Source organism: Nomascus leucogenys, chromosome 19 (assembly GCF_006542625.1).
Source record: "Nomascus leucogenys isolate Asia chromosome 19, Asia_NLE_v1, whole genome shotgun sequence".
NCBI classification, from domain to species: domain Eukaryota; kingdom Metazoa; phylum Chordata; class Mammalia; order Primates; family Hylobatidae; genus Nomascus; species Nomascus leucogenys.
Genome location: NC_044399.1, coordinates 68335726 through 68360773, shown reverse-complemented (window position 1 = coordinate 68360773; position 25048 = coordinate 68335726). Strand labels below are relative to the sequence as shown.

At 45.4% G+C, this 25048-nt stretch overlaps 1 protein-coding gene across 2 annotated transcripts in view; it reads right to left on the bottom strand.

Annotated features, from left to right (window-relative positions):
- STX8 (syntaxin 8) overlaps positions 1-25048 on the bottom strand; it is a 306288-nt gene that overhangs the window by 210051 nt on the left and 71189 nt on the right. For both annotated transcript variants that reach the window (XM_003274667.4, XM_030800034.1), the window contains exon 6: positions 20159-20251. In XM_003274667.4, coding sequence (XP_003274715.1) covers positions 20159-20251 — 93 coding nt within the window. The remainder of the gene's footprint in view (positions 1-20158; positions 20252-25048) is intronic.

Here is a 25048-nt window from a genome sequence, read left to right as displayed (position 1 = left end):
TGTAAGGTAGGTGCAATCACCTCTGGTCTACATACAAGGGATGAGGTTGGAGAAGATTAAGTGAATTGCTCTTGCTTGCACACCTAGAAAATGGAGGAAGTGGGTATCTCTGATTCCAGAGCCCTTGCTTTTAACCACCATACTATTTTAGTATTCTTTTTTTTTTTTTTTTTTTCAGACAGAGTCTTGCTCTTGTTGCCCAGGCTGGACTCGGCTCACTGCAACCTCCACCTCCTGGGTTCAAGCGATTCTCCTGCCTCAGCCTCCCGAGTAGCAGGGATTACAGGTGCACACCACCACACCCGGCTAATTTTTTTGTTTTTAGTAGAGACAGGGTTTCACCGTGTTAGCCAGGATGGTCTCGATCTCCTGACCTTGTGATCTGCCTGCCTCGGCCTCCCAAAGTGCTGGGATTACAGGTGTAAGCCACCATGCCCAGCTGTTTTAGTATTCTTTCCTTCTTTCTCATGCCCTGATATTCATAGGAAAGGTAGAAAGCTTGGAAATTAGATGGAAGAAACATTAAAACATAAATAGGTATTGGCTGTGTGGGACGCCTTGGAAAACATGGCGGACTGTTTGCAAAGAGTGGACTAAATTCATTAATCGCCCTGGGAGATAAGTACTACTTCTAAGATGAAAGGCATTTTTGGCTCTTGAGAAGGCCCAACATTTACACATTTTAACACAGGCATGGAAATAAGCACTGGAGAGACATTTGCTAGCTCTTCAGAATCCATACAAACAGCAAACAGGAAGAATGCCACAGATTTCTAGCCAGTTTCATCTTAACAGGTATAGTGATATTAAATCCCCAAATTCATTTTCAACATCAAAAGTGACACAGGCCTGTGTCCAATATGCCCTCTTCTCATCCAACTTGGCCTGGCAGGGTTACCAGGACAATGGTGTGGCCAGGCAGCTCCATGAGAACCTGGGGAATCTCAATTCAACCAACCTTCACCAACCACCTCCGAAGCATGAGGCATTCTGATGACAATAACAATGCACACTTACTGAGCGTTTACTGTATGCTAGGTGGTGTGCTAAGTCCTTTACAGCCTTTTTTTCTTTTGAGATGAAGTCTGGCTCTTGTCCCCCAGGCTGGAGTGCAGTGGCGCGATCTTGGCTCACTGCAACCTCTACCTGCCAGGTTCAAGTGATTCTCCCGCCTTTGCCTCCTGAGTAGCTGGGATTACAGGCACCTGCCACCACGCCCGGCTAATTTTTGTATTTTTAGTAGAGTCAGGGTTTCACCATGTTGGCCAGGCTGGTCTTGAACTCCTGACCTCAGGTGATCCACCTGCCTCAGCTTCCCAAAGTACTGGGATTACAGGCGTGAGCCACCACACCCAGCCCTTTACATGCTTTTAACTCATTTAATCCTCACAACAAACCCTGTGAGGTGGGTTCTATTATCTTTCCTACTGTATAAATGAGATAACCGAGGCATACAGACGTTAAGTAATTTGCCAAATCCTAGAGGCTTCCAGAGCTCTCTGTCTTAATCACTAAGGCTATGCTGTAGGGTCTGGAGGGTGAAAGCAGTACCCAGCTTCAGGACTCTGCAACAGTGTCGCAGAGGCTCCACTCTCTCCCGGGTTAAGGAACAGAATGAATGTCCATCCACTCCCCTCCCTGACAACAGTGACTGCAGAAAACGAGCTAGGAAGACCTCTCTCTTCCCCTTAAGGAGTGGGAAGCATGCTTGGTTAATCGAGAGAAGAGCATCCTGGAGAAAGGCTCGCTTTGGAAAAGGAAGAGGAAACAGGGAAGAACAGAACACCATGAAGGTGACCAAACCATGGCTTCCATGCACTCTTGCTTCATCAAAGTGCAGGGGACACCCTTTCCCCTGAAGAGGGCGTTGTGCTGCTTAATCCACTCTCCGGAGTGGCTCAGGGCATGGAAGAGAAACAAGGAACAACTCCAGGTGGCAGGGGACCAGGGTCTCCTGCTCTGACCCTCCCAGTTGTTCCAGTCATGTCGAGGGCCTTTTATCCAGCACAGCAACTACCATCTCCCACTATTTTTACAAATGTTAGTTCGAAATGGATCTTGAAGTAGTGGGAGCTACAGGACAGATTCCAGTTGTTTTCAAACAAGCTGTAACTGAGTAACAGTTTTTAATACAGAAGGTCCTAAAATATACAGCTCCCGTAATAATACACATGGAACTCTAAAAGGCAAAGGGGAAAAGACACAATATTACACATTTTTTTTTTTTTTTTTTTTTTTTTTTTTGAGACGGAGTCTCGCTCTGTCGCCCAGGCTGGAGTGCAGTGGCGCAATCTCGGCTCACTGCAAGCTCCGCCTCCCGGGTTCACGCCATTCTCCTGCCTCAGCCTCTCCGAGTAGCTGGGACTACAGGCGCCCACCACGACACCCGGCTAATTTTTTTGTATTTTTAGTAGAGACAATATTACACATTTTAAATGTAACACAGCTATGGTTAGAAACAGGGTAGAAACAATATAGCGAGGTTTGTTTTATCTTGTTTTTGGTTTTTGAGATGGAGTTTTGCTCTTGTCACCTAGGCTGGAGTGCAGTGGCACCATCTCGGCTCACTGCAACCTCTGCCTCCAGGGTTCAAGCAATTCTCCTGCCTCAGCCTCCCAAGTAGCTGGGATTACAGGCATGTGCCACCACACCCGGCTAATTTTTGTATTTTTAGTAAAGACAGGGTTTCACAATGTTGGCCAGGCTGGTCTCAAACTCCTGACCTCAGGTGATCCAGCCACTTCGACCTCCCAAAGTGCTGGGATTACAAGTGTGAGCCACTGCGCCCAGCAATATAGTGGTTTTATCTCAAGGATTTATAAACATCTTACGAAAATGTTAGGAATGGGGTGATAACATCCAGAGACTTGTATTCTAGTTAACTCAGTCCCCATCTGACCCAGTTGATTTAATACTCCATACCTAACAATTTTCAAATGCTTAAAACTGGCAGATCAATATCCCATGTGTGGCAGGTACGGAAACACCACACAGTTCCTCTTTGAAGGAAGGCCTTTTTGCCTCAGCTGCTGGGAGTGCTCTTGGCAGACGGCCTTCAACTGCCAGCCTCTCAAGGGCACACAGCTGCCCTGCCCAAGGACACGGCCTTCCCAGGATGTTCCCCATCCAATGACTGATCAAAGCTGGGGCATATAAGCCCAGCAATGTGAATTCAACGTGGGACAATCCTGAAGGCCATTTTGGCACCTAGGCTTCCCAGGGGGCTGTCGTCAAAGCCAGCCACTCCCTCTGCCAATCCTGCTGCCCAGCTCCCTCCCACAAATGTTGATCCCATCAGTGCTCCTCAGACACATCCTACATACAAAAGCCCCTCGGAGGCTGCTCCCCAGAGAATCCAACCAGTGCCTCAATGCCTCAATGGATAAGAAAAAGAATTCAATTTTCAAGGTAAGTGGTGCAGGTTAAGCCAGATGGTTAGAAAAAGTGCTTTCTTCATTATCTTGGGAATTTTCCTCCTCTATACGAGCTACACTCCAACAGATGGTTAAAGCTCAACCTAGGAGAAGGCTGGGCAGCTCAGCCAAGGTGGTCATTTGCGTGGTTCCAATCAGATAAAGGAGCACAGTAGAACTCTCAGGAGGCACACTGAGCTACGTGGTCAGCCTCCAATCTCCTTTGAGCAAGGTGAGTGCTGTCCTGACCCACTTTAAAGCCAGGTCATTCGATATATTCCCATTCAAATCTAAGTCGAAGTTCATGTCTGTCTCTCATCTGTCTGTTTCATCTCTCTCTCATACACACACACACACACACACATCTACCCCTAAAGATGTTCCATGTCTCTTTCTCTTCCTTTCCATAGAAAACTGAGGCCTGATTACAGTGGTATTAGTCAGTTACATGTTCATAAGTGATAAAAGATTAAAAAGAAATAGGATCACCTTATTAATGTACATCCCAAGTCACTGCTCCAAGGCCAAACTCTCCATGAGCCCATCCTAAATATATCTCCCATAAACACAACCAGTTCTTCTTCCTAAAGCTCTCTGTCCATTTCTGGCAAGAAAAAAGTACCAGAGAAAATCCTGTTTATAAAACAAAGCAAAACAAAAAATGGCTACTCTTAGGCTCTTTGACTGGCTGACAAAAGAAAATGGTAAAATGAGTCTTCACCTTATCGTCACCCCTAGAGATGGCCAAGTTTGGAATGAGTTTAGCAACATGAATCCTACACAAGCTAGGAGTGAATCCAGAAGCAGAGAGGACGGTCACTCTTGGACACAGGACCTCAAATTATCCTGTTCAAATGACCCAAGGGAGTACAGAAACACCTTGGAGGGTCTCCTAAATTCACTTGTTCATAGATACAAAATGTTTATCACTGAAACATACTCTAAACAACTAGTTGTTAATTCTCCAGTACATAATAAAATTTTTTTTTAAAATTGTGCTTGTGGATTTCAAACTAACCAAATTGGTTGACAGAACTGTTTTACCTTTGATGTCAATTCAGTTCCCCAGCTACTGTTTGAAATGGTTAAAATAAAAACAACAACAAAAATAATAAAGGGTCCTTATCACTGCATTCAAAATGTTTTCTCAAAGATTTCACCCTCCTGGTAGGACCGTCTAGATGGAAACAGAATGTCGTGTCTCTTCCCAAAATAAACCGTTGAGACCACATTACCTTCCGGTTCAAGCTCCTTTAAGGATTTGAAATCACTTGAAACAACTACTCAGCAGCTTCGGTCTCTTTCTTATGCTGTCTTTCCCTGCTCAAGCACTTGGTTCTAATCAGACCACTTCCTTCCTGCTGCTTTGGTTTTTATTACCAAAGTTCTTCAGTCCTTTTCACCACCCCATATGCTAAACAACTTCCACTTTGAGAAGCACATTTTCAGAGAACTCTGAGGAGGAGCCAAGCTCAGCTAAAGGTCTTCAATAATGAATGAAACTGTGAAGAGCTACAATTTGCCTTAAGCGGCTTTCACCATCTTTCTGTATCTTTTTCCTTCTGAAGAGCATGCATCTACTTTTCTCAGGCATCAAGCACTCTCATTCTTTCATTGATTCTCCAAACACAGGAAAAGTAACATGATAAATAAGTCAGATTTGGTGTAGGCCTCTGTGCAGAAAACGCTAACATAGCAGGCCTAACTGCTTTTTTCTTTTTCTTTTCTTTTTTTTTTTTGAGACAGTGTCTCACTCTGTCACCCAGGCTGGAGTGCAGTGGCACGATCTCGGCTCACTGCAAGTTCCGCCTCCCAGGTTCACGCCATTCTCCTGCCTCAGCCTCCCGAGTAGCTGGGACTACAGGAGCCCACCACCATGCCTGGCTAATTTTTTGTATTTTTTTTTTTTTTTAGTAGAGATGGGGTTTCACTGTGTTAGCCAGGATGGTCTCAATCTCCTGAACTTGTGATCTGCCTGCCTCGGCCTCCCAAAGTGCTGGGATTACAGGTGTGAGCCACCGCGCTCTTTTTTTTTTTTTTTTTTTTTTGAGACAGAGTCTTACTCTGTCGCCTAGGCTGGAATGCAGTGGCGTGATCTTGGCTCACCGCAACCTCCGCCTCCCAGGGCGTGAGCCACCGCACCCTGCCCTTTTTTTTTTTTTTTTTTTTTTTTTTGAGACAGTCTCACTCTGTCACCTAGGCTGGAATGCAGTGGCATGATCTTGGCTCACTGCAACCTCCACCTCCTGGGTTCAAGCAATTCTCCTGCCTCAGCTTCCCAAGTAGCTGGGATTACAGGCGCCCGCCATCATGCCCAGCTAATTTTTGTATTTTTTATTAGAGACAGGGTTTCACTATCTTGGCCAGGCTGGTCTCGAACTCTTGACCTCGTGATCCACCCACCTCGGCCTCCCAAAGTGCTGGGATTACAGGCATGAGCCACCGCGCCCGGCCCTAACTGCTTTTCTTAACAAGGCACTGCTGCCAAGGTTGGCCCTTCCCTGGCTGGCATCCGGGAACCTGGATTTTGCGAAGGACCCGCCATTAACTGGTAAGAGTGGCAACCTGTGCCTAAGCTGTATCAATGCTCTGTTTCATGAACACCTGGTTTCCTTCTGGGAGTCCGGAATGTGGGTACTTGCCAGACAAAGGTGCCTATGTGACCAAGACCCTCAAAAAACCCTGGGCACTGAGTTGCTAATGAGCCTTCCTGCTTAGTAATATGTCGCACATGCTGTCACAACTCATTGTTGGGGTAATTCTGTGCACCCTGTGGGATTCCACTGGGAAAGGATGCTTGGAAGCTTGCACCTGGTTTCCCCAGGACTTCAACCAGGAGCCTTTTCCCTTTGCTGATTTTGCTTTGTATCCTTTTGCGATGATAAATCATAATCATGAGGATAACTACAGTCTATTCCCGCTATTCACAGTAATTATGTTCCATAAAGTCACCACGAACACTGAATTAGCAAAGACTCAACTGATGTTCCTGAGGGAGACATGTACATCTATACATACCCCACACAGATTATAATATTAAATCCTAAAAACAACTCATCCTGGTAGATTCTAATTTTTTTTTTTTTTTCAAAAGAAAAAACAATGTTCTGAAGTGTTACATAACTTGCCTGGGGCTGCCCCACTAAGAGGAGCCAGAGTTGGGATTCAAGCCTGTCTGTCTGGCCCCAGAGCCAGAGTGCCCACTGGTCATCCCTCTCTGAGGCCGAAACAAAAGGCAGGGTATCACCTTGTTCGACCTCGGCTGGGAATGTGCTTGTGGGGTGAGTCAAACCTTTTGCCACTTTATCCACGTCCATGAGTAAATGCAAGAATACTGCTAGTATTCACTTGGGGGTTTTAAGTACATTTAGTGGGTAGGTGAGTATAAGCTGAATCCTTTGAGTCCCCCTAGCAAACCACTAAAACCTGGAGGTTGTCTTGAGGACCCCCACCATAGCCTCCAAGGAGAGACCAAGATTCCCCTTCCTGCAAAGGCACTGAGGAGGAGAAACAGTATGACTAGGGCCAAAGTGGCAAGAGGTAGAGCTTCCAGAGCTTCCAGAGCAACCTGCTCTTTGCATCTGTGATTACTTTAGCTGTTCCTTTGAGGTTCTCTTTGGCCTCTCTTTTTTGGCTTGCTTTTTTGAAGTCCCTTCTCCAATTCAGCTGCTACAGTTGGATGGGCCTGTGGTAGCCTCCCTCTTGGAGGTCAAATAGGAACAGCAGTGAATGAAGTTCAGGCGAAAGGAAGCCGGGTGAGTCACCCAGGCCAGCTGTCCCAGGGCCTGAGGAGAGATGGCCTTTTCCTTGACAAGTGTTTCCACAGCTTTTCCTTGGAAAACCCTTGTCCCTTTCTAGTTAGATGGCTTCTCAGCCTGGCTATGTGGCCAGGGTCAAGATCAGTATATAGGCCTAGAAGGAAAAAGTCAGGGAGGAACTAGGACAGAAGCAGCAAAAGGTCCTTGTGACTCAAAGGTGGCCAAACCCATCACCAGAGCTAAAGCTAGCAGCAAAGTCATAGGACAAACACCATGCATGTGTCTCAGGATCTTTTTTTGTTTTTTTTTTGAGATGGAGTTTTGCTCGTCGCCCAGGCTGGAATGCAGTGGCGCAATCTCAGCTCACTGCAACCTCTGCCTCAGCGTCCTGAGTAGCTGGGACTACAGGCGCCCACCACCACGCCTGGCTGATTTTTGTATTTTTTTAGTAGATATGTGGTTTCACCATGTTGGCCAGGCTGGTCTCGAACTCCTGACCTCCAGTTATCTGCCCGTCTCGGCCTGCCAAAGTGCTGGGATTACAGGCATGAACTACCGTGCCCAGCCGTGTCTCAGGATCTTTTCTGCACAGTTAGCAGATTCAAAGACTCTAGTTTCCTTGCTGTAATATAATAAAAATATAGTCATCCCTTGGTATCTTGGGGGACTGGTTCCAGGACCAACCCTTCCATATACAAAATCCATGGATGCTCAAGTCCCATATATAAAATGGTGTAGCATTTACATATAACCCACACACATCCTCCCGTATAACTTTAAATCATCTCTAGATTACTTATAATCCCTAATACAATGCAAATGCTATGTAATAGATGTTATGCTGTGTGGTTTAGAGAATCGTGACAAGAAAAAAGTCTGCACATGTTCAGTGCAGATTCAACCATCCATTTTTTTAAAAAAAATTTTGATTCTCGGTTGGATTCATGGATGCGGAACCCACAGATACAGAGGGCCAAGTATACATATGTTTGGTCTTTACCCCAGGTTCCTGGCACAGAGCTTCAAAAACCTTTGGAATTTCCTGAGTGATAGAAGCGTCTTTTGTTATTCATGATGAGTCTTTTTGGACTCCTGCTAATTTTTTGGGGGAAATTCATCTATGAACACATCAGATAATAACTCATGGTAGGCTCTTAGACAATTTTAAAGAAAGGGCTAGCCATACCAATGGCTAGAGGGCTGGAACTTTCAGGCCAACTCCCAACCCCCAGGGAGGGGAGGGAGGCTGGAGATCAAGGTCAGTCAAGTGGCCGATGATGTCATCAATCGTGCCTATGTGAAGGAGTCTCCATAAAAACTCTTGAACAAGGTTCAGGGAGCTTCTGGATTGGTGAACACATCAGTGTGCTGGGGCAGGAGTTGGGGGACAAGGAGAGGGTGATACATGGAGAGGGCACGGGAGCTCTGTACCACCACCCCAACCTCTATACCTTGCCCTATATACTGTGCCTTTTCCATTTGACTGTCCCCGAGTTGGATCCTTTTAATAAAACTGTAATAGTAAGTATAGTGCTTTCCTGAGTTCAGTGAGTCATTCTAGTAAGTTATCAAATCCTGAAGGGGGGTCATGGGAACCCCTCAGTTGTTTTTTTTTTTCTTGAGACGGAGTCTCGCTCTGTCACCCAGGCTGGAGTGCAATGGCACAGTCTTGACTCACTACAACCTCCGCCTCCCGGGTTCAAGTGATTCTCCTGCCTCAGCCTCCCAAGTAGCTGGGACTACAGGTGCACGCCTCCACGCCCAGCTAATTTTTTGTATTTTTAGTAGAGACAGGGTTTCACCGTGTTAGCCAGGATGGTCTCGATCTCCTGACCTCGTGATCCGCCCACCTCGGCCTCCAAAAGTGCTGGGATTACAGGCATGAGCCACCGCGCCTGGCCGGGAATCCTTCACTTTATAGCCAGTTGGACAAAAGTGCTTGGGGATACCCAGGACTGGTATCTGAAGTTAGAACAGTCTTGTGGGATCAAGCCCTTAAACCTGTGGAGTCTGACGCTAACTCTGGGTAATGTCAGAATTGAATTGTTAGATACCCAGTTGATGATGAACAATTGGTAGAATAATATACTCACTCTCTTTCTCTTTCCCACCAGCCCCTGTTACTATAATCTGGCCCCTTCCTATACATGAATGATGAATGTTCTGAAAAAAACCTGACTTTACACTCCCAAGTATTTAATGCCATAAGTGAATGAAAAATAACCACCTTTTGTATCTCTAATTATATTGTCTTATCATTAGAGAAATTCATCTGTGAACACATCAGATGATAACGTGGAGACATCACTCAACTCACAGAAGCCCTAGAAAACAACCCTCACAGACTATATTAAAAAACTTGTGTCTGGGTGCAGTGACTCATGCCTGTAATCCCAGCACTTTGGGAGGCTGAGGTGGGCAGATCACGAGGTCAGGAGTTCGAGACCAGCATGGCCAACATGGTGAAACCTCGTCTCTACTAAAAATACAAAAATTAGCTGGGCATGGTGGCGCATGCCTGTAATCCCGGCTACTTGGGAGGGTGAGGCAGGAGAATCGCTTGAACCCGGGAGACAGAGGTTGCAGTGAGCTGAGATTGCGCCACTGCACTCCAGCCTGGGCAACAGAGCAAGACTCTGTAGCAAAAAAAAAAAAAACAAACTTGTTTTACTGAAGCCTCCAGAACACCAGCTGTTTCAGCAAAATGATTTCTATAGATACTATGACCTGGTAAAAAATGCAAAAGAGAGAGACTCTGAGCTCCAAACAGTAGAGAAAGCACACATGGTTGCCTCTTTCATTCCAAAGAGCACAATGAAATGGCAGTCAAGTTATTTTTGAGAGAATAAATCCATGGTGGCACTGAAGACACGAAGAAGCGTTATCAATGAAGACATCATTTTGGAGATTCTCTCAAAGAATAGAGTTGGGACTGTATTGACCAGTAAACCAAAACTGGGGGTGGGGAATCGGCGACATACAACTGGCAACACATCAGGCTGCAGATAAGAAGCTCTTTCTTTTTCACAGAACCCTGGAGAGGCTCCAAGCTTAGAGTCAATGGCCATTGGCAGCCACAGAATGGCCTACAAAGAAGTGGTTATAAGGCAGGAATCAGGGCATCTGAGTGGAGAGCTGTCTACAGAACAGCTGAGCCAGTCTGCCCACAGCCCTACCCTGTGTAGACTGCAGTCTGCAGTACTTGCCCCCAGCTGGAGCTCCCAGAACAGCCTTTTCTGGAGAGGAAAGTTTGCCTGGGGAGTGCCCATGGTGTTGGTGTGCAGGCTAGAGAATGAGTCAAAGAAGAGCCTCTAGGATAGACACAGGGGTAAAAAGAAATAAAACATATAAAAGATGTCACCCCAAGGTTGGAGTTCTCCTTATGTTATTAGTTTTGTTATAGCAAATGGTGCTGAATCGGCTTGTGCCCTCTTTTACCTAACCATATATCCTAGAAAGAAACCTGCCGACTGGCATACCTTGCCCATTTACACAGAGTGCACATCACAGCCTGTCTTCCCACGCAAGAAAAAAGTCTTTCGGGTAAATAAACCTGCCTAAATGGCTGCCCACAGTGGCTCACGCCTGTAATCCCAGCACTTTGGGAGACCGAGGTCGGCGGATCACAAGGTCAGGAGTTCGAGACCAGCCTGACCAACATGGTGAAAACCCGTCTCTACTAAAAATACAAAAATCAGCCAGGTATGGTGGCGCATACTTGTAATCCCAACTACTCATGAGGCTGAGACAGAAGAATCGCTTGAACCCGGGGGGCGGAGGATGCAGTGAGGCGAGATCGCTCCACTGCACTCCAGCAGGGGCGACAGAGCAAGACTCTGCCTCAAAAAACAAAACAAAACAAAACGAAACCTACCCAAATACAAAGAAAGCCTATTGCAGCTACCTATACAAATCAACATGGTCCTTCAGTCATAAATATGAAGAATCAAAGCCCATAGCATGTGTATTAGTTTGTAAAGTTTGCCATAACAAAGTACTACAGACTAGGGAGCTTAAATAACATTAACTTTCTCACAATTCTTGAGGCTAGAAGTCCAAGGTATAGATGCGAGCAGAGGTCGTTTCTTCTTTTCTTTTCTTTTTTTTTTTCTTTTTTTGAGATAGAGTCTCACTCTGTCACCCAGGCTGGAGTGCAGTGGCACAATCTCGGCTCACTGCAACCTCCACCTCCCGGGTTCAAGCAATTCTCCTGCCTCAGCCTCCCGAGTAGCTGGGATTAGAGGCACACACCACCACACCCAGCTATTTTTTATATTTTTAGTAGAGATGGGGTTTCACCATGCTGGCTAGGCTGGTCTTTTTTTTTTTTTTTTTTTTTTTTTTTTGAGACGGAGTCTCACTCTGTTGCCCAGGCTAGAGTGCAGTGGCACGATCTTGGCTCACTGCAAGCTCCGCCTCCCAGGTTCACGCCATTCTCCTGCCTCAGCCTCCGGAGTAGCTGGGACTACAGGTGCCCGCCACCGCGCCTGGCTAATTTTTTGTATTTTTAGTAGAGATGGGGTTTCACCGTGGTCTCGATCTCCTGACCTCATGATCCACCCGCCTCGGCCTCCCAAAGTGCTGGGATTACAGGCGTGAGCCACGGCTCCCGGCCTTAGGCTGGTCTTGAACTCCTGACCTCAGGTGATCCGCCTGCCTCGGCCTCCCAAAGTGCTGGGATTACAGGTGTGAGCCACCGCACCCAGCCAGAGGTCATTTCTTCTGAGGCCTCTTCAATTGGCTTGTCTTCTCCGTGTCCTCACGTGGCCTGCCCTCTGCATGTGTCTGTGTCCCACGTGCCTCTTTTTCTTTTCTTTTTTCTTTTTTGTGAGACAGGGTCTCACTCTGTTGCCCAGGCTGGAGCACAGTGGTGCAATCATGGCTCACTGCAGTCTTGACCTCCCGGGCTCAAGTGATCTTCGACCTCAGCCTCCTGAGTAGCTGATACTACAGGTGTACACCACCACTTTTGGCTAATTCTTTTATTATTATTTCTTGTAGAGATGGGGTCTCCTTGTATTTCCCAGGCTGGTCTCAAACTCCTGGGCCTAAGCGATCCACCTACCTCGACTTCTCAAAGTGCTAGGATTACAGGCACAAGGCACCGTGCCCAGCTTCAGGTTCCTCTGCTTAAAAGGATACCAGGCATATTGGATTAGGGCCCACCAGGGTGGCCCCATTTTAACCTAATTATTTCTGAAGACCCTATCTCTAAATAAAGTCACAATCTGAAGTAGTAGGGGATTAGGACTTCAACATTTGAATTTGGGAGGTGACATATAATTCAGCCCATAGCAGCATAAAAGAGAAAGACTAAGATGAATAAACCAAAACTTACCTAGAGAAGAAACAGAAATAACAAAAGGAGCAAAAACACCATTTTTTAAAGTTCTAACTAGTACCATTCAAAGGATTAAAAAATTTACAACCTTATATACACACTTGTGTGGGAAAAAAAAAGCAATCGTGAACATTAAAACTTCTTGGTGTTTAAAACTATCATTCTCAAAATTTTAAACATCAATGAGAAGAGCTGAGTAATAAAATGGATACAGCAATTATAACAGCAGTCAGCAAAACATGTTGGTCAATGTAAATAAAATACTGACTATAGAAAAAAAAGGGGGGGACTTCAGTTGAAAACAAAACAGAAGATGGAGAGTTTAAAGGGAAGTTTAAGAATTCTAAACTTGATTTATTCCGAGATATTCGTTTGCTTTAGACTTTGTTAGAAAAATGTAAACTTAGGTATGCATGTTAAATATGTGGGGGTGGCTGTGGCCCAAGGTGGGTGGCCTGAGTATCCCATTCTTGGGTGGGGAAGGGGGAAATTTTCCCATAAAGCTGTCATTTCCCAGCTTCTAGCTTTATTTGGAAAGCCCACTTCAGCTGCCTGCAATGCGTAGGCCCCATAACCTCAACTCCCATCTCCACACGGTGTGGAAATGCAGGTCCCTAAGCTACGTATCTGGTTTGGTTATCTGAGGGCCATGAGACTTCAATCACTCACTGGTGTAGGTAAGTTTCTTCATTTCTGGCACCTGGAGAACTCCCTTTGTTGCTTTCAAGCTCAGCTAAGAATATTAAAAGTTTTTTTGTTGTTGTTTTTTTTTTTTTTTTGAGACGGAGTCTAGCTCTGTCGCCCAGGCTGGAGTGCAGTGGCGCGATCTCACCTCACTGCAACCTCTGCTTCCCGGGTTCAAGCAATTCTCCTACCTCAGCCCCCTGAGTAGCTGGGAATACAGGCACGCGTCATCACCCCCAGCTAATTTTTGCATTTTTAGTAGAGACGGGGTTTCACCATGTTGGCCAGGCTGGTCTTGAACTCCTGACCTCAAGTGATCTGCCCCCCCTTGTCCTCCCAAAGTGCTGGGATTACAAGCTCCAGCCACTGTGCCCAGCCCAGAAATGCTATTTGAAGGCCGACTTACAGTCTTTTGTATACATGCAAAGGAGAAACAGTATAAATTAGCATGCAGCCCTAGTCCTGTCCTAAATTACTATTAGCATAAGTGTTTCCTGACTGAAACTTTTTTTTTTTTTTGAGATGGAGTCTTGCTCTGTCGCCCAGGCTGGAGTGCAGTGGTGCGATCTCGGCTCACTGCAAGCTCTGCCTCCCGGGTTCACGCCATTCTCCTGCCTCAGCCTCCCGAGTAGCTGGGACTACAGGCGCGTGCCACCACGCCCGGCTAATTTTTGTATTTTTAGTAGAGACAGGGTTTCACCATGTTTGCCAGGCTGGTCTCAAACTCCTGACCTCACATCATCCACCCACCTTGGCCTCCCAAAGTACTGGGATTACAGGCATAAGCCACCACGCTCGGACGATCCAGGAGTTCTAAATCCTACCAGTAGGAGTTGCAGCAAGAGAAAATACAGAAAAACAGAAGGAAGGAAATGACAAAAGAATTTCCCAGAATGGAATCTCTAGATTGTAAGGGAAGCCAAGCATCCAAAACAGTGAATGAAAATATACCTACTTTAAGGCATGCTCATAAATAAAAGATCCTGACATGTTCCAGAGGGAAGGAAATAACTCACCTATAAAAAATCAAGAATCGTGATAATGAATGGCCTAAAAGTAACAACACTCCAGTGGCAATGGGTACAGTACAGTATGCACCAAGATCTTAGATTCCAAACAGCACTTCCCAATAAAAGGAACCAGGGATCCTTGAAGAAACAGCAGATTCCAGGGATAGGATAGAGAAAAAGGAGAGCCTGGGACATTTTATGCTTCCAGAAAGCAAGGAATTACTCATAGATTGTCAGGGAAACATCCAAAAGGATTGGCCAATTTGGGATATTTGAGCATCAAAAGAATGGCGAAGACCTGCACACGCCAGCAGAGATGTGTTCTTGGTGTGATGTCATCCATCAAATCGTGCCTATGATTCTTTGTGGTGCTGATCTTTGTGGTGTGATTCTTTGTGGTGGCTCATGCCACAAGGTCTCAGAACAGCAATTCTGTTCATTTTCTTGTTTTAGTGTTCTTAAAAAGCTCTGCTGGGGGTGGTGGCTCAAGCCTGTAGTCCCAATACTTTGGGAGGCTGAGGTGGGAGGATTGCTTGAGCTCAGGAATCCAAGACCACCCTGGGGGCCGGACCCCTGGGGACAGGAATTCAAGACCACCCTGGGCAACACAGGGGACCGGACCTCCATCTCTAAAAAAAATGAGTTAAAATTAGCCAGGTGCTGTGGTGCAGGCCTGTAGTCCCAGATACTCAGGAGGCTGAGGTGGGAGGATCACCTGAGCTTGGGAGATGGAGGACGCAGTGAGACGTGACTGTGCCACTACACCCCAGCCTGGGCAGCAGAGTGAGACCAGAACCACAACTCTGGGTTCTGGGGCAGTGCTGGGTGGTCTGTCGTGAGCCCTTTGTGCCCTCCCACCCATAGAGGCCACCTGGAACTGAAGAGCACTAGAATTTGTGGCTGTACGAGGGGAAGTCACCCACTCAGCGTTCCACTCGCCAACGCCCCTAGTCAGTAGCCATCAGGGGCTGTCATCACTGGGATTTTCACTTAACTGCTGATCCGTTTCCTTGCTTGGCTTGGTCACTGGCATAGGAACAGGGTAATTACTGGGGTTGGTCAGGCCCTTTTTAATTCTCTATGAGAAGATTAGAAACTGAATTCCAAAACTGAAGATAATTCAACCTTTCAGCTTTGTGGTTATGCTCTAAGTACAATGTATTTTGTTAGTAAGATTTTGATACTTGATTCCAAAATGACCTAGCCTATTGTTTTCCTCATTTAATGAAAACCAAAATTCAGCAGGCCGGTAAATCACATGCAGATACTTGCAGCAAACGTGCTGTCCTTTTCCAGCGCCCCTGACTCCCTATCACTCAGATCACAGTAAAAATCCAGATGGGGCTGCAGCCCCATTCTTAACACCTACAGCTATCACGGCCTTTTTTCGCTTTAACAAAAGGAATAAAAGCTGATGATGGTCTTGGCAGGGATATACTTTTTTATCCTCAGAGAGTCTCTGTTCCTGTGACAGAAAATGGCTGACTCTGCCCTATCTCCGAGGAGCAAATGTTCACATTAGAAAACCACCAGCATAGCTGCCTTCTCTCCGGGAGGCCACCACAGAGAAAACCAAGTTTGCATTGGCAACGAATGGAAAAATACCTCCTATTTGTATATGTACACATGTAGCCATCCCGGTATGAGATGGAGATGAGGACAGGGGAGGCGTGGGGGAAGCAGCAAAAGGGATGGGGGCAAAACATGTGAGTCCAAGGACCTCTGACTGTGACTGTGATGCTGTGTATATACACGTCACCATGCGGATGCGCTTCTGTGCGTGTGGGGGATTTAGGCCTGTAATGTGAGCATATAAGAACCAATGCAAAGTACAGTGCTGAATACATTGTCCGCATATTCAACAAGGGCACTGGTTCTCAAATTTGGCAGCACCTTGAAATCATCCGGGGGGCATCAAGAACTACTGATGCTTGGGCCCCACCCCTGGAGGTTGTGATTCACTTGGTATAAAATTACTGTGGTAGGCTGGGCGCAGTGGCTCATGCCTGTAATCCCAGCATTTTGGGAGGCCGAGGCGGCTGGATCACCTGAGGTCAGGAGTTTGAAAACAGCCTGGCCAACAGGGTGAAACCTCGCCTCTACCAAAAATACAAAATTAGCTGGGCGTGGTGGCAAGCGCCTGTAATCCCAGCTACTTGGGAGACTGAATCAGAAGAATCGCTTGAACTCGGGAGGTGGAGGTTGCAGTGAGCCGAGATCGCACCACTGCACTCCAGGCTGGGCAACAAGGGCGAAACTCCGTCTTAAAAAAAAAAAAAAAAAATTACTGTGGTAGACAGAACAACGGCTCCCTAAAGATGTCCAGACCGTAGTCCCTGGTGTCTGTGAATATGTTAGGTGAAATGGCAAAGGAGCCATTAAGCTCGTAGATGGAATATGGGTTGCTCATCAGCTGACCTCAAAATGGGGAGGTGATCCTGGATTATCTGGGTGGGCCCAATGTCATCACAAGGGTCCTTCAAAGTAGAAGAGGGAGGCAGAAGTCAGAGGTATAAGTGATGCCATATGAGAAGCACTCAACCTACTGTTGTTGTCTTTGAAGACGGAGGAAGGGGTTATGGGCCAAGGAATGTAGCTGGGCCTCTCAAAGCTGGAAAATCAAAGATATGAATTCTCCACTACATCCTCCAGAAGGAACAGCCACCCTGCCCATGCCTTAGTTTTAGCCCAGTGTGACTCACATCAAACTTCTGGCCCACAGAACTGTAAGACATTAAGAGAGAGAGAGAACGAGAGAGAGAGGGAGAACGAGAGAGAGAGAGAGAGTGTGTGTGTGTGTGTGTGTGTTTTGAGACAGCCTCTAGCTCAGTTGCGTGCGCGCGCGCGCGCGTGTGTGTGTTTTGAGACAGCCTCTCACTTGGTCGCGTGCGCGCGCGCGTGTGTGTGTGTGTGTGTGTGTGTGTGTGTGTGTTTTGAGACAGCCTCTCACTTGGTCGCGCGCGCGCGTGTGCGTGTGTGTGTGTGTGTGTGTTTTGAGACACAGTCTCGCTCAGTCACCCAAGCTGGAGTGTAGTGGTGCGATCTCGGCTCACTGCAACCTCTGCCTCCTGGGTTCAAGCAATTCTCCTGCCTCAGCCTGCCGAGTAGCTGGGACTACAGGCGCCTGCCACCACGCTCGGCTAATTTTTCTATGTTTAGTACAGGTGGGGTTTCACCACGTTGGCCAGGATGGTCTCGAACTCCTGACCTCAAATGATCCATCCACCTCAGCCTCCCAAAGTGCTGGGATTACAGGCGTGAGCCACTGCACCCAGCCTTGTGTTGTTTTAAGCCACTAAATTGGTGGTAATTTGTTACAACAGCAATAGAAAACTAACACACTTCAACCCAAGGAAGCTAATTTTAAAAATCAAATTTAAAAAAAAAGAAAACAACAACAAAAAAGAAAACTAACACAGGTATGGCCTGGGCTCTCGGAGTTTTAAAAGCAGCCCAGGTGATTCTAATATGCAGCGAAGTATGATAACCACTAAACCAGAGGAAAGATAAGATAAAGACGTGCAGCGTGACTGCCTTATGCTGGACAAAGAAACGGTGCTTTCATCTGTGAACTTAGTAAGTCATCCCACCAAATTATGCACCATCACTTGTTAGCCATGCACCCACAGACACTACAGCTTACCTGCACGTATATCACAACACATGATCATCAGTTTTGGTGGCTAGAGTCCTTTCTAATCTCACCCATTGAATAGGCTAAATTTCCTTGAGATGAGGAACAATTGTACACCAGATAGGCGGATTTTCTATAAAGCTTACTTTCCTTTTTTTTGAGATGGAGTGTCACTCTGTCGCCCAGGCTGGAGGGCAGTGGCACGATCTCGGCTCACTGCAACCTCTGCCTCCCAGGTTCAAGCGATTCTCCTGCCTCAGCCTCCCGAGTAACTGGGATTACATGCACACGCCACCATACCCGGCTAATTTTTTGTATCTTTAACAGAGACAGAGTTTCACCACGTTGGCCAGGCTGGTCTCGAACTCTTGACCTCGTGATCCACCCGCCTCAGCCTCCCAAAGTGCTGGGATTACAGGAATGAGCCACCGCACCCGGCCTCTAAAGCTTACTTTCTTATCAATACTATCACTTAAGGAAGGAACTGACCAATAACTGAATTATATGCAAATACATAAATTAGCCTGTTCGTGTTGGTACCATTAGGAAAAGAACTAAGTTGTCCTCTCTGTGCTGAAACTATTAGAATTGTAAAGAGAGAAGGCTTCTCTGTTGAGTTTAGTAATCTATTTATTTATGATAGATGATAAACAGATGGAATTGATTTATGACAGATAAATGGAACAGCACTGTGGGAACAAATTAACTCATTCTTCCCAAGGATGGAGAACAGAAGTGCCTGCTGTAGGATTCTGAGAAGTGCAGCCCTCTCTTCAAAGCGGGTGTTCGTCTATCCCCAGGGCTTCGATGCTTGCTCATACATGGTAAGTTTTCTTTTTTTTTTTTTTTTTTTTTTGAGACGGAGTCTTGCTCTGTCGCCCAGGCTGGATGGAGTGCAATGGCACAATCTTGGCTCACCACAACCTCCGCCTCCTGGGTTCTAGCAATTCTCCTGCCTCAGCCTCCCGAGTAGCTGTGATTACAGGCATGGGCCACCACGTCCGGCTAATTTTTTGTATTTTTAGTAGAGACGGGGTCTCACCATGTTGGCCAGGCTGGTCTCGAACTCCTGACCTTGTGATCCACCCACCTCGGCCTCCCAAAGTGCTGGAATTACAGGCTTGAGCCACCGCACCCACAACTTTTCTTGAAAGCCATTCCATCATGGTAGTATAACTAAAAGCTAAAACCTGAGATGGAATCTTTTACATTTTCTTTTTCTCTTCCTACTTTGTCTTCTTTAGAGAGGAAGCTGGTTTAGCAGCAAAAGCAGTCACGTTAGAATCAGAAGACCTGAGCTGGAGTTTAGCTCTGTCACTCAGAAATGATGTGGCCTCAGGGGGCCCCACAGCCACTCTGAGTTTTGCCTCTCACACATGAGGAGGGTGCCACCTTCGAGATGTTGTGTGGAGATTAAATGAAATGACATAGATGAAAGGGCTTAGCACATAGTGGGGGCTTTCCATAAATGCCAGCTTCACTGCCACTCAACGACTCCACGCTGTCACACGTCACCTCTACACTGCAGCTGCTCCCATCTCTTCTCTTTGGCTCCGCCCTCTCCCTGAGCTCTGGTACCATGTCTCCCACTGCCAACTGGACACCTCCACTTGGATCTCTCACCGGCATCTCTAATTAGACACATGCAAACTGGACTTACCATTTCACCCCCAAACCAGTGTCTCCTCTCAAGTTTCCCGACTTTGTCCTTAATGTAAAATCACTGGCAATCCCGTGCACCCATATTTCTTCCCCATTCCCACTCCTACAATCCATCCAGGCCCTCGTCAAGCACAAGAGTCTTGCAGATGCCTCCACGTCTTAAACACTCTCCAATCCACCCTGCTTGCAGTTTGCAAATTCATCTTTTTCCAACCAGACTTGTCACATCAACCCCTGAACAAAGATCTTCAAACCCTTTTTTGCCCTGAAGCCTGGTACATAGGATCGAAGAAGAGCAAACTCCACTGGGCGTGGGGATGACATGAGGCCCACACAGCCTCGGTGTATGAAGTGTTGAGCAATTTCATATCACTGCCATGTAAAAGAAAAGCTCCTGGGATGAATGGATCATAAAACGCAGTATTGCTAAAAGTAGCTACTGAGAACTGAAAAACTTTTAACCAAATTTCTTTGCATAGTATTTAACAACTATCATCTAAATCTGCCACAACCCCCACTCCAATGTATTAAACTGTAACACTCATTGACATTAAACCACTTTACATGTTGTATAATATTAAACTCATTCAACAAATGCTCAAGCCTTTAGTATTTATGTCAATGGCAAATCTGGTCAATCCCAGACTCATTCTTACCATTTTGTTCATCCAATTCATTCCCAATTTCCTGCCCCATTTGTTTTTGGCGGCTTATGATAGAGGAAAGGGCATCAAGGCCTGCATCCTGTTCTGAAAGAAAAAAGAAAAACAATTAACTAGAAACTAGAAGAAAACAACTTAAAGTCCATAAGTATACCCAGGCATGTAACACAACTTAACATATAAATCAGTCAGGAAAAAAAAGATAAAAGAGTTAACATTATTGGAACAAGATTTAAAAATTAAACACCTACCTGACACCTTAAACTAAAATGATTTCCAAAATAATTGAGATTTTAAGTATGAAAAACAAAGATCTGGAAACATGAACATTTAAACTTTCTGATACTTCATATATAAAGAGCATGTACAAATCAATAAGAAAAAGACTGAATATCCCAATTTTTTAAATCAGCAGAGGATACAGGCAAGAACGTCATAATAAAAAAGAAAATAAATAAAAGTTTTGACATCACTACTAATTTTTTAAAAATACAAATAAAAAACTTTTTTGGCTTATCAGATTTATAAGGATTAAAAAGAATGACAATAACTAAGGTTAATTATATTGTGACAATCTAGAAGCTCCCAAGTACTATGTAATAGGTAAATAAGTTTTACTGATGGCCATATTTCTCAAGTGTAGACTGTGCCCACCTTTTTACCTGCCAATTCTAAGTCTAGGAATGTATGTAAGAAAATATTCAGATAGCATGCAATGATGGATATACAAGGATATTCCCTGAAACATTTGTTTCTTGTGCCAGGTATCAGCTTAGTGCCTCTCACCTCCAAATTCACTCTTTTGGGCTACTCTATGAAAATGAAACAGCTGGGCACAGTGGCTCATGCCTGTTATCCCAGCCACTTTGGGAAGCCAAGGCAGGAGGTTCACTTGAAGCCAGGAGTTCAAAACCATCCTGCGTCAAAAAGTAAGATCTCACCTCTGGAAAATTTTCTTTAAAAAATTAGCCAGGCAGCTGGTCACGGTGGCTCACGCCTGTAATCCCAGCACTTTGGGAGGCCAAGGAGGGTGGATCACGAGGTCAGGAGATCAAGACCATCCTGGCTAACACAGTGAAACCGTGTCTCTACTAAAAATAAAAAAATAAAAAAATTAGCCTGGCCTGGTGGCAGACGCCTGCAGTCCCAGCTACTGGGGAGGCTGAGGCAGGAGAATGGCGTGAACCCGGGAGGTGGAGCTTGCAGTGAGCTGAGATTGCGCCACTGCACTCCAGCCTGGGTGACAGAGTGAGACTCTGTCTCCAAAAAAAAAAAAATCAGCTACACACGATGGCATGTACCTGCAGTGTCAGCTGCTTGGGAGGCTGAGGTGAGAGGACTGGTTGATCATCCAGGAGTTCGAGGCTGCAGTGAGCCATGATCACGCCACTGCACCCCAGCCTGGGTGACAGAGAGAGGCTCTATCTCTAAATAAAAAATAAAAATAATCTGAAAAATTTTTTAAAAAGAAAATGAACCAAGGCCACTTGAATATTTTTTCCTTTGTCAGAGTTTTTGCTTCCTGGCTCCAGCCTGCTCTCTTGGCAGGCTCCTTTAGCAACTGCAGCTCCTTCAGTGCCTGGCCCCTTCAGTGCACAATGGCCAGCAACACCCAGAACCAGCAACTTCTCCCAGTACACACCCTCCTTGGGCAGGTTTATAACAAGAGCGCCTCCAGGGAGGTTCTTCCCCATGAAGAGTTTCCCCCAGCATCCCAGAGGGCAGATCTCCAGGAGGTTCTGACAGCAGGGCACCACAGGGGCTTCTGTGAAATTCAGGGACCCTCAGCTGAGCCCTCTCTTAGCCCTGGGGGCGTGAGCTCCTCCCTGGACACTGTCTCAGCCTGAGACTTGGTGATTGCACCTTATCCCTGCTAGTTCTATGTTCTTTAGAGTTCTTTTGGCCTCCTGTTAGCTAACCCCTCGTTACTCTAATCTCTGTTATAGTTAATAATTTACATTCAACTTTCCCTGTCAAATTTCTCTCTCCTGATCAGACCCAGAGTAAAATATTTATAATAGTGAAAAAATAGAAAGTACCTAAATGCCCACAGAGATGTTTATAAATTTATAGTATATCCATGTAGTAAAAAACTGTATAGCCGCTGAAAATCACATCGTTTATGTATATTTTGATGTTGAAAGAAGTTCATGATTTTTTTTTTTTTTTTTTTTTTTGAGATGGAGTCTCACTCTTTCGCCCAGGCTGGAGTGCAGTGGCGCTATCTCGGCTCATTGCAAGCTCCGCCTCCCGGGTTCACGCCATTGTCCTGCCTCAGCCTCCCAAGTAGCTGGGACTACACACACCCGCCACTGAGCCCGGCTAATTTTTTGTATTTTTAATAGAGGCGGGGTTTCACCGTGTTAGCCAGGATGGTCTCGAGCTCCTGACCTCGTGATCCGCCCGCCTCGGCCTCCCAAAGTGCTGGGATTACAGGCGTGAGCCACTGCCCCCGGCCCCCATGATATGTTCTTAAGTAAAAAAGCAGGAAGCTGGGCGCAGTGGCTCATGCCTGTAATCCCAGCCCTTTAGGGGGCTGAAGCAGGCAGATCATCTGAGCCCAGGAGTTTGCGACCAGACTGGGCAACACTGTCTGTCTCTACTAAAAATACAAACATTATCTGGGTGTGGTGGCACATGCCTATAGTCCCAGCTACTCGGATGTGGATGGATCACTTGAGCATGGGAGGCAGAGGTCACAATGAGCCGAGATCGCGCCACTGCACTCCAGCCTCGGTAACAGAGTGAGAACCTGTCTCAAAAAAAAAAAAAAAAAAAAAAAAAAAAGATACAAAACAAAACAAAGTATAGTAAAACAGCTTTTGTTTAAAAAATGAAGATGTATTACTTTGAAACTTTTTGCAAATTTAAAGAGCAAAGTGAGTTTTTGAAAATTTAAAGAAACAGGTGAGTTAAACTCAAGTTACTCAACATCCTTTCTTTAAAATTTAATATGTATATTTTAAACTGGGGGCCTCGGTCATGTCTTTGTAAAAATTTTCTTCCTCTAATTTCAGGTGCTTTGAGAACACTGTGAAGCTGAGCGTAATGACTCTTGTTCACCAAGGAACACGCCACATGAAGGTAACATTATACCCCTTGCAGCCTCATTTGTCTACAGGGTTTTTGAAATGACTGTTTCACATAAACGCATATCTACAAACGCAAAAATCACAAAGGTCTTACTCGAGGTCGCATTAACATTTACTTATATTTTTTCCAAGTCTTTTTATGGAATTAAATCATCAAACTTAGCTGTTTAATTCATCTGGAATTTATTTAAACTAACGGTGTGAGGTAAGAACCCCTTTGTGACATTGTTTGACACTCTGTACTTTTTTTAACTATACAAATGACCTGCCGTCTTTAGGGATCATTCAAAAGCACCATTTTATAGTAAAATCACTTTATAATGAGGTCCTCTTGGTCTTTAATAACAACCTCTTGGATGGCCTCCAAGATAAATCCATCCTCAACCAAGTGCTCCTATAGGATGACTGATGTTATAGTAAAATTCTAAATGCATCTGATGAATAATCTATATATACAGGACTGAGGGTTGAGTGTCAATGTGGATTAAAAGATAAAACCATTTAAAAAGAGGAAAGGAGATTCCTCCACAGTTTCCATTGGGAGAAGAGTCATTAAACTCCTAAAATTGCTTTATCTAGTAGAGACATAGATTATGAATGAAAAATACACTAATTACCCTCTTTAATCTCAAACTTGACTCACTATCTGATTTAGCAACCTGATGATCATCTAATGCACAAGAGAAAGAGAGCCAAAAGTTCTGTTCCACTCTAATAATTTTTATAAGCTTAGCAATTCTCTCCACATCCTTAAGTGCTGCAATAAATTTTCATTTCACAATCCAAAGACACAGAAGATTCAGATAATCGAGATGCTGTAGAGGTAATAATAATCACATTCATAACCTGGGCTTCCCCAAGTCCTGAAGAGGCATTTCTAAGGGGAGGTGGTATGGCTATCGTAGCGACAATGATCAAAACACAATGCTGCTGACTGCAAAAATATAAATAATCAAGAACCATGCATGGGCATGGTGGTGTGCGCCTGTAGTCTCAGCTATTCGGGAGGCTAAGGCAGGAGGACTGCTTGAGCCCAGAAGCTCAGGTCCAGCCTGGGCAATACAGCAAGACTCCTGTCTCAAAAAGAAAAAAAGAAGAAACCATACCACATAGTTTTTTTCTTTTGAGAGTTTCGCTCTTGTCACCCAGGCTGGAGTGCAACGGCATGATCTCATCTCACTGTAACTTCCACCTTCCAGGTTCAAGCAATTCTCCTGTCTCAGCCTCCCAGGTGGCTGGGATTACAGGCATCCACCACAACGCCCAGCTAATTTTTATATTTTTAGTAGAGACAAGGTTTTGCCATGTTGACCAGGCTGGTCTTGAACTCCTGACCTCAGGTGATCCACCCACCTAGGCCTCCCAAAGTGCTGGTGTTACAGGCGTGTCACCACGCCCGACTACCATGTAGTTTCTTACCAACAAAACTACCATCATGTCATAACTGCCAAAATCTGCCCTACTCTTTCACATAACCCAAGTCATGATGATATCACAAGAGGGCAATTGTAACATAGCACACTCTATTAGTCATTATTCTATTTTACAATGATTTGAATTTTTAAAAATGGATAGATCATTGTTATAGATAGAATAATATTCCCCCTGTCTAAGATGTCCACATCCTAATCCCCAGAAACTATGAATATGTTCCCTTACATGGCAAAAGGGACTTTGCAGATGTGATTAAGGTTACAGAATCTGAGACGGGGGATAAGCCTGGATTATCCAGGTGGACCCAATATAATCATATGAGTCCTGAAAAGCAGAGAACCTTTCCCAGCTGCCATCA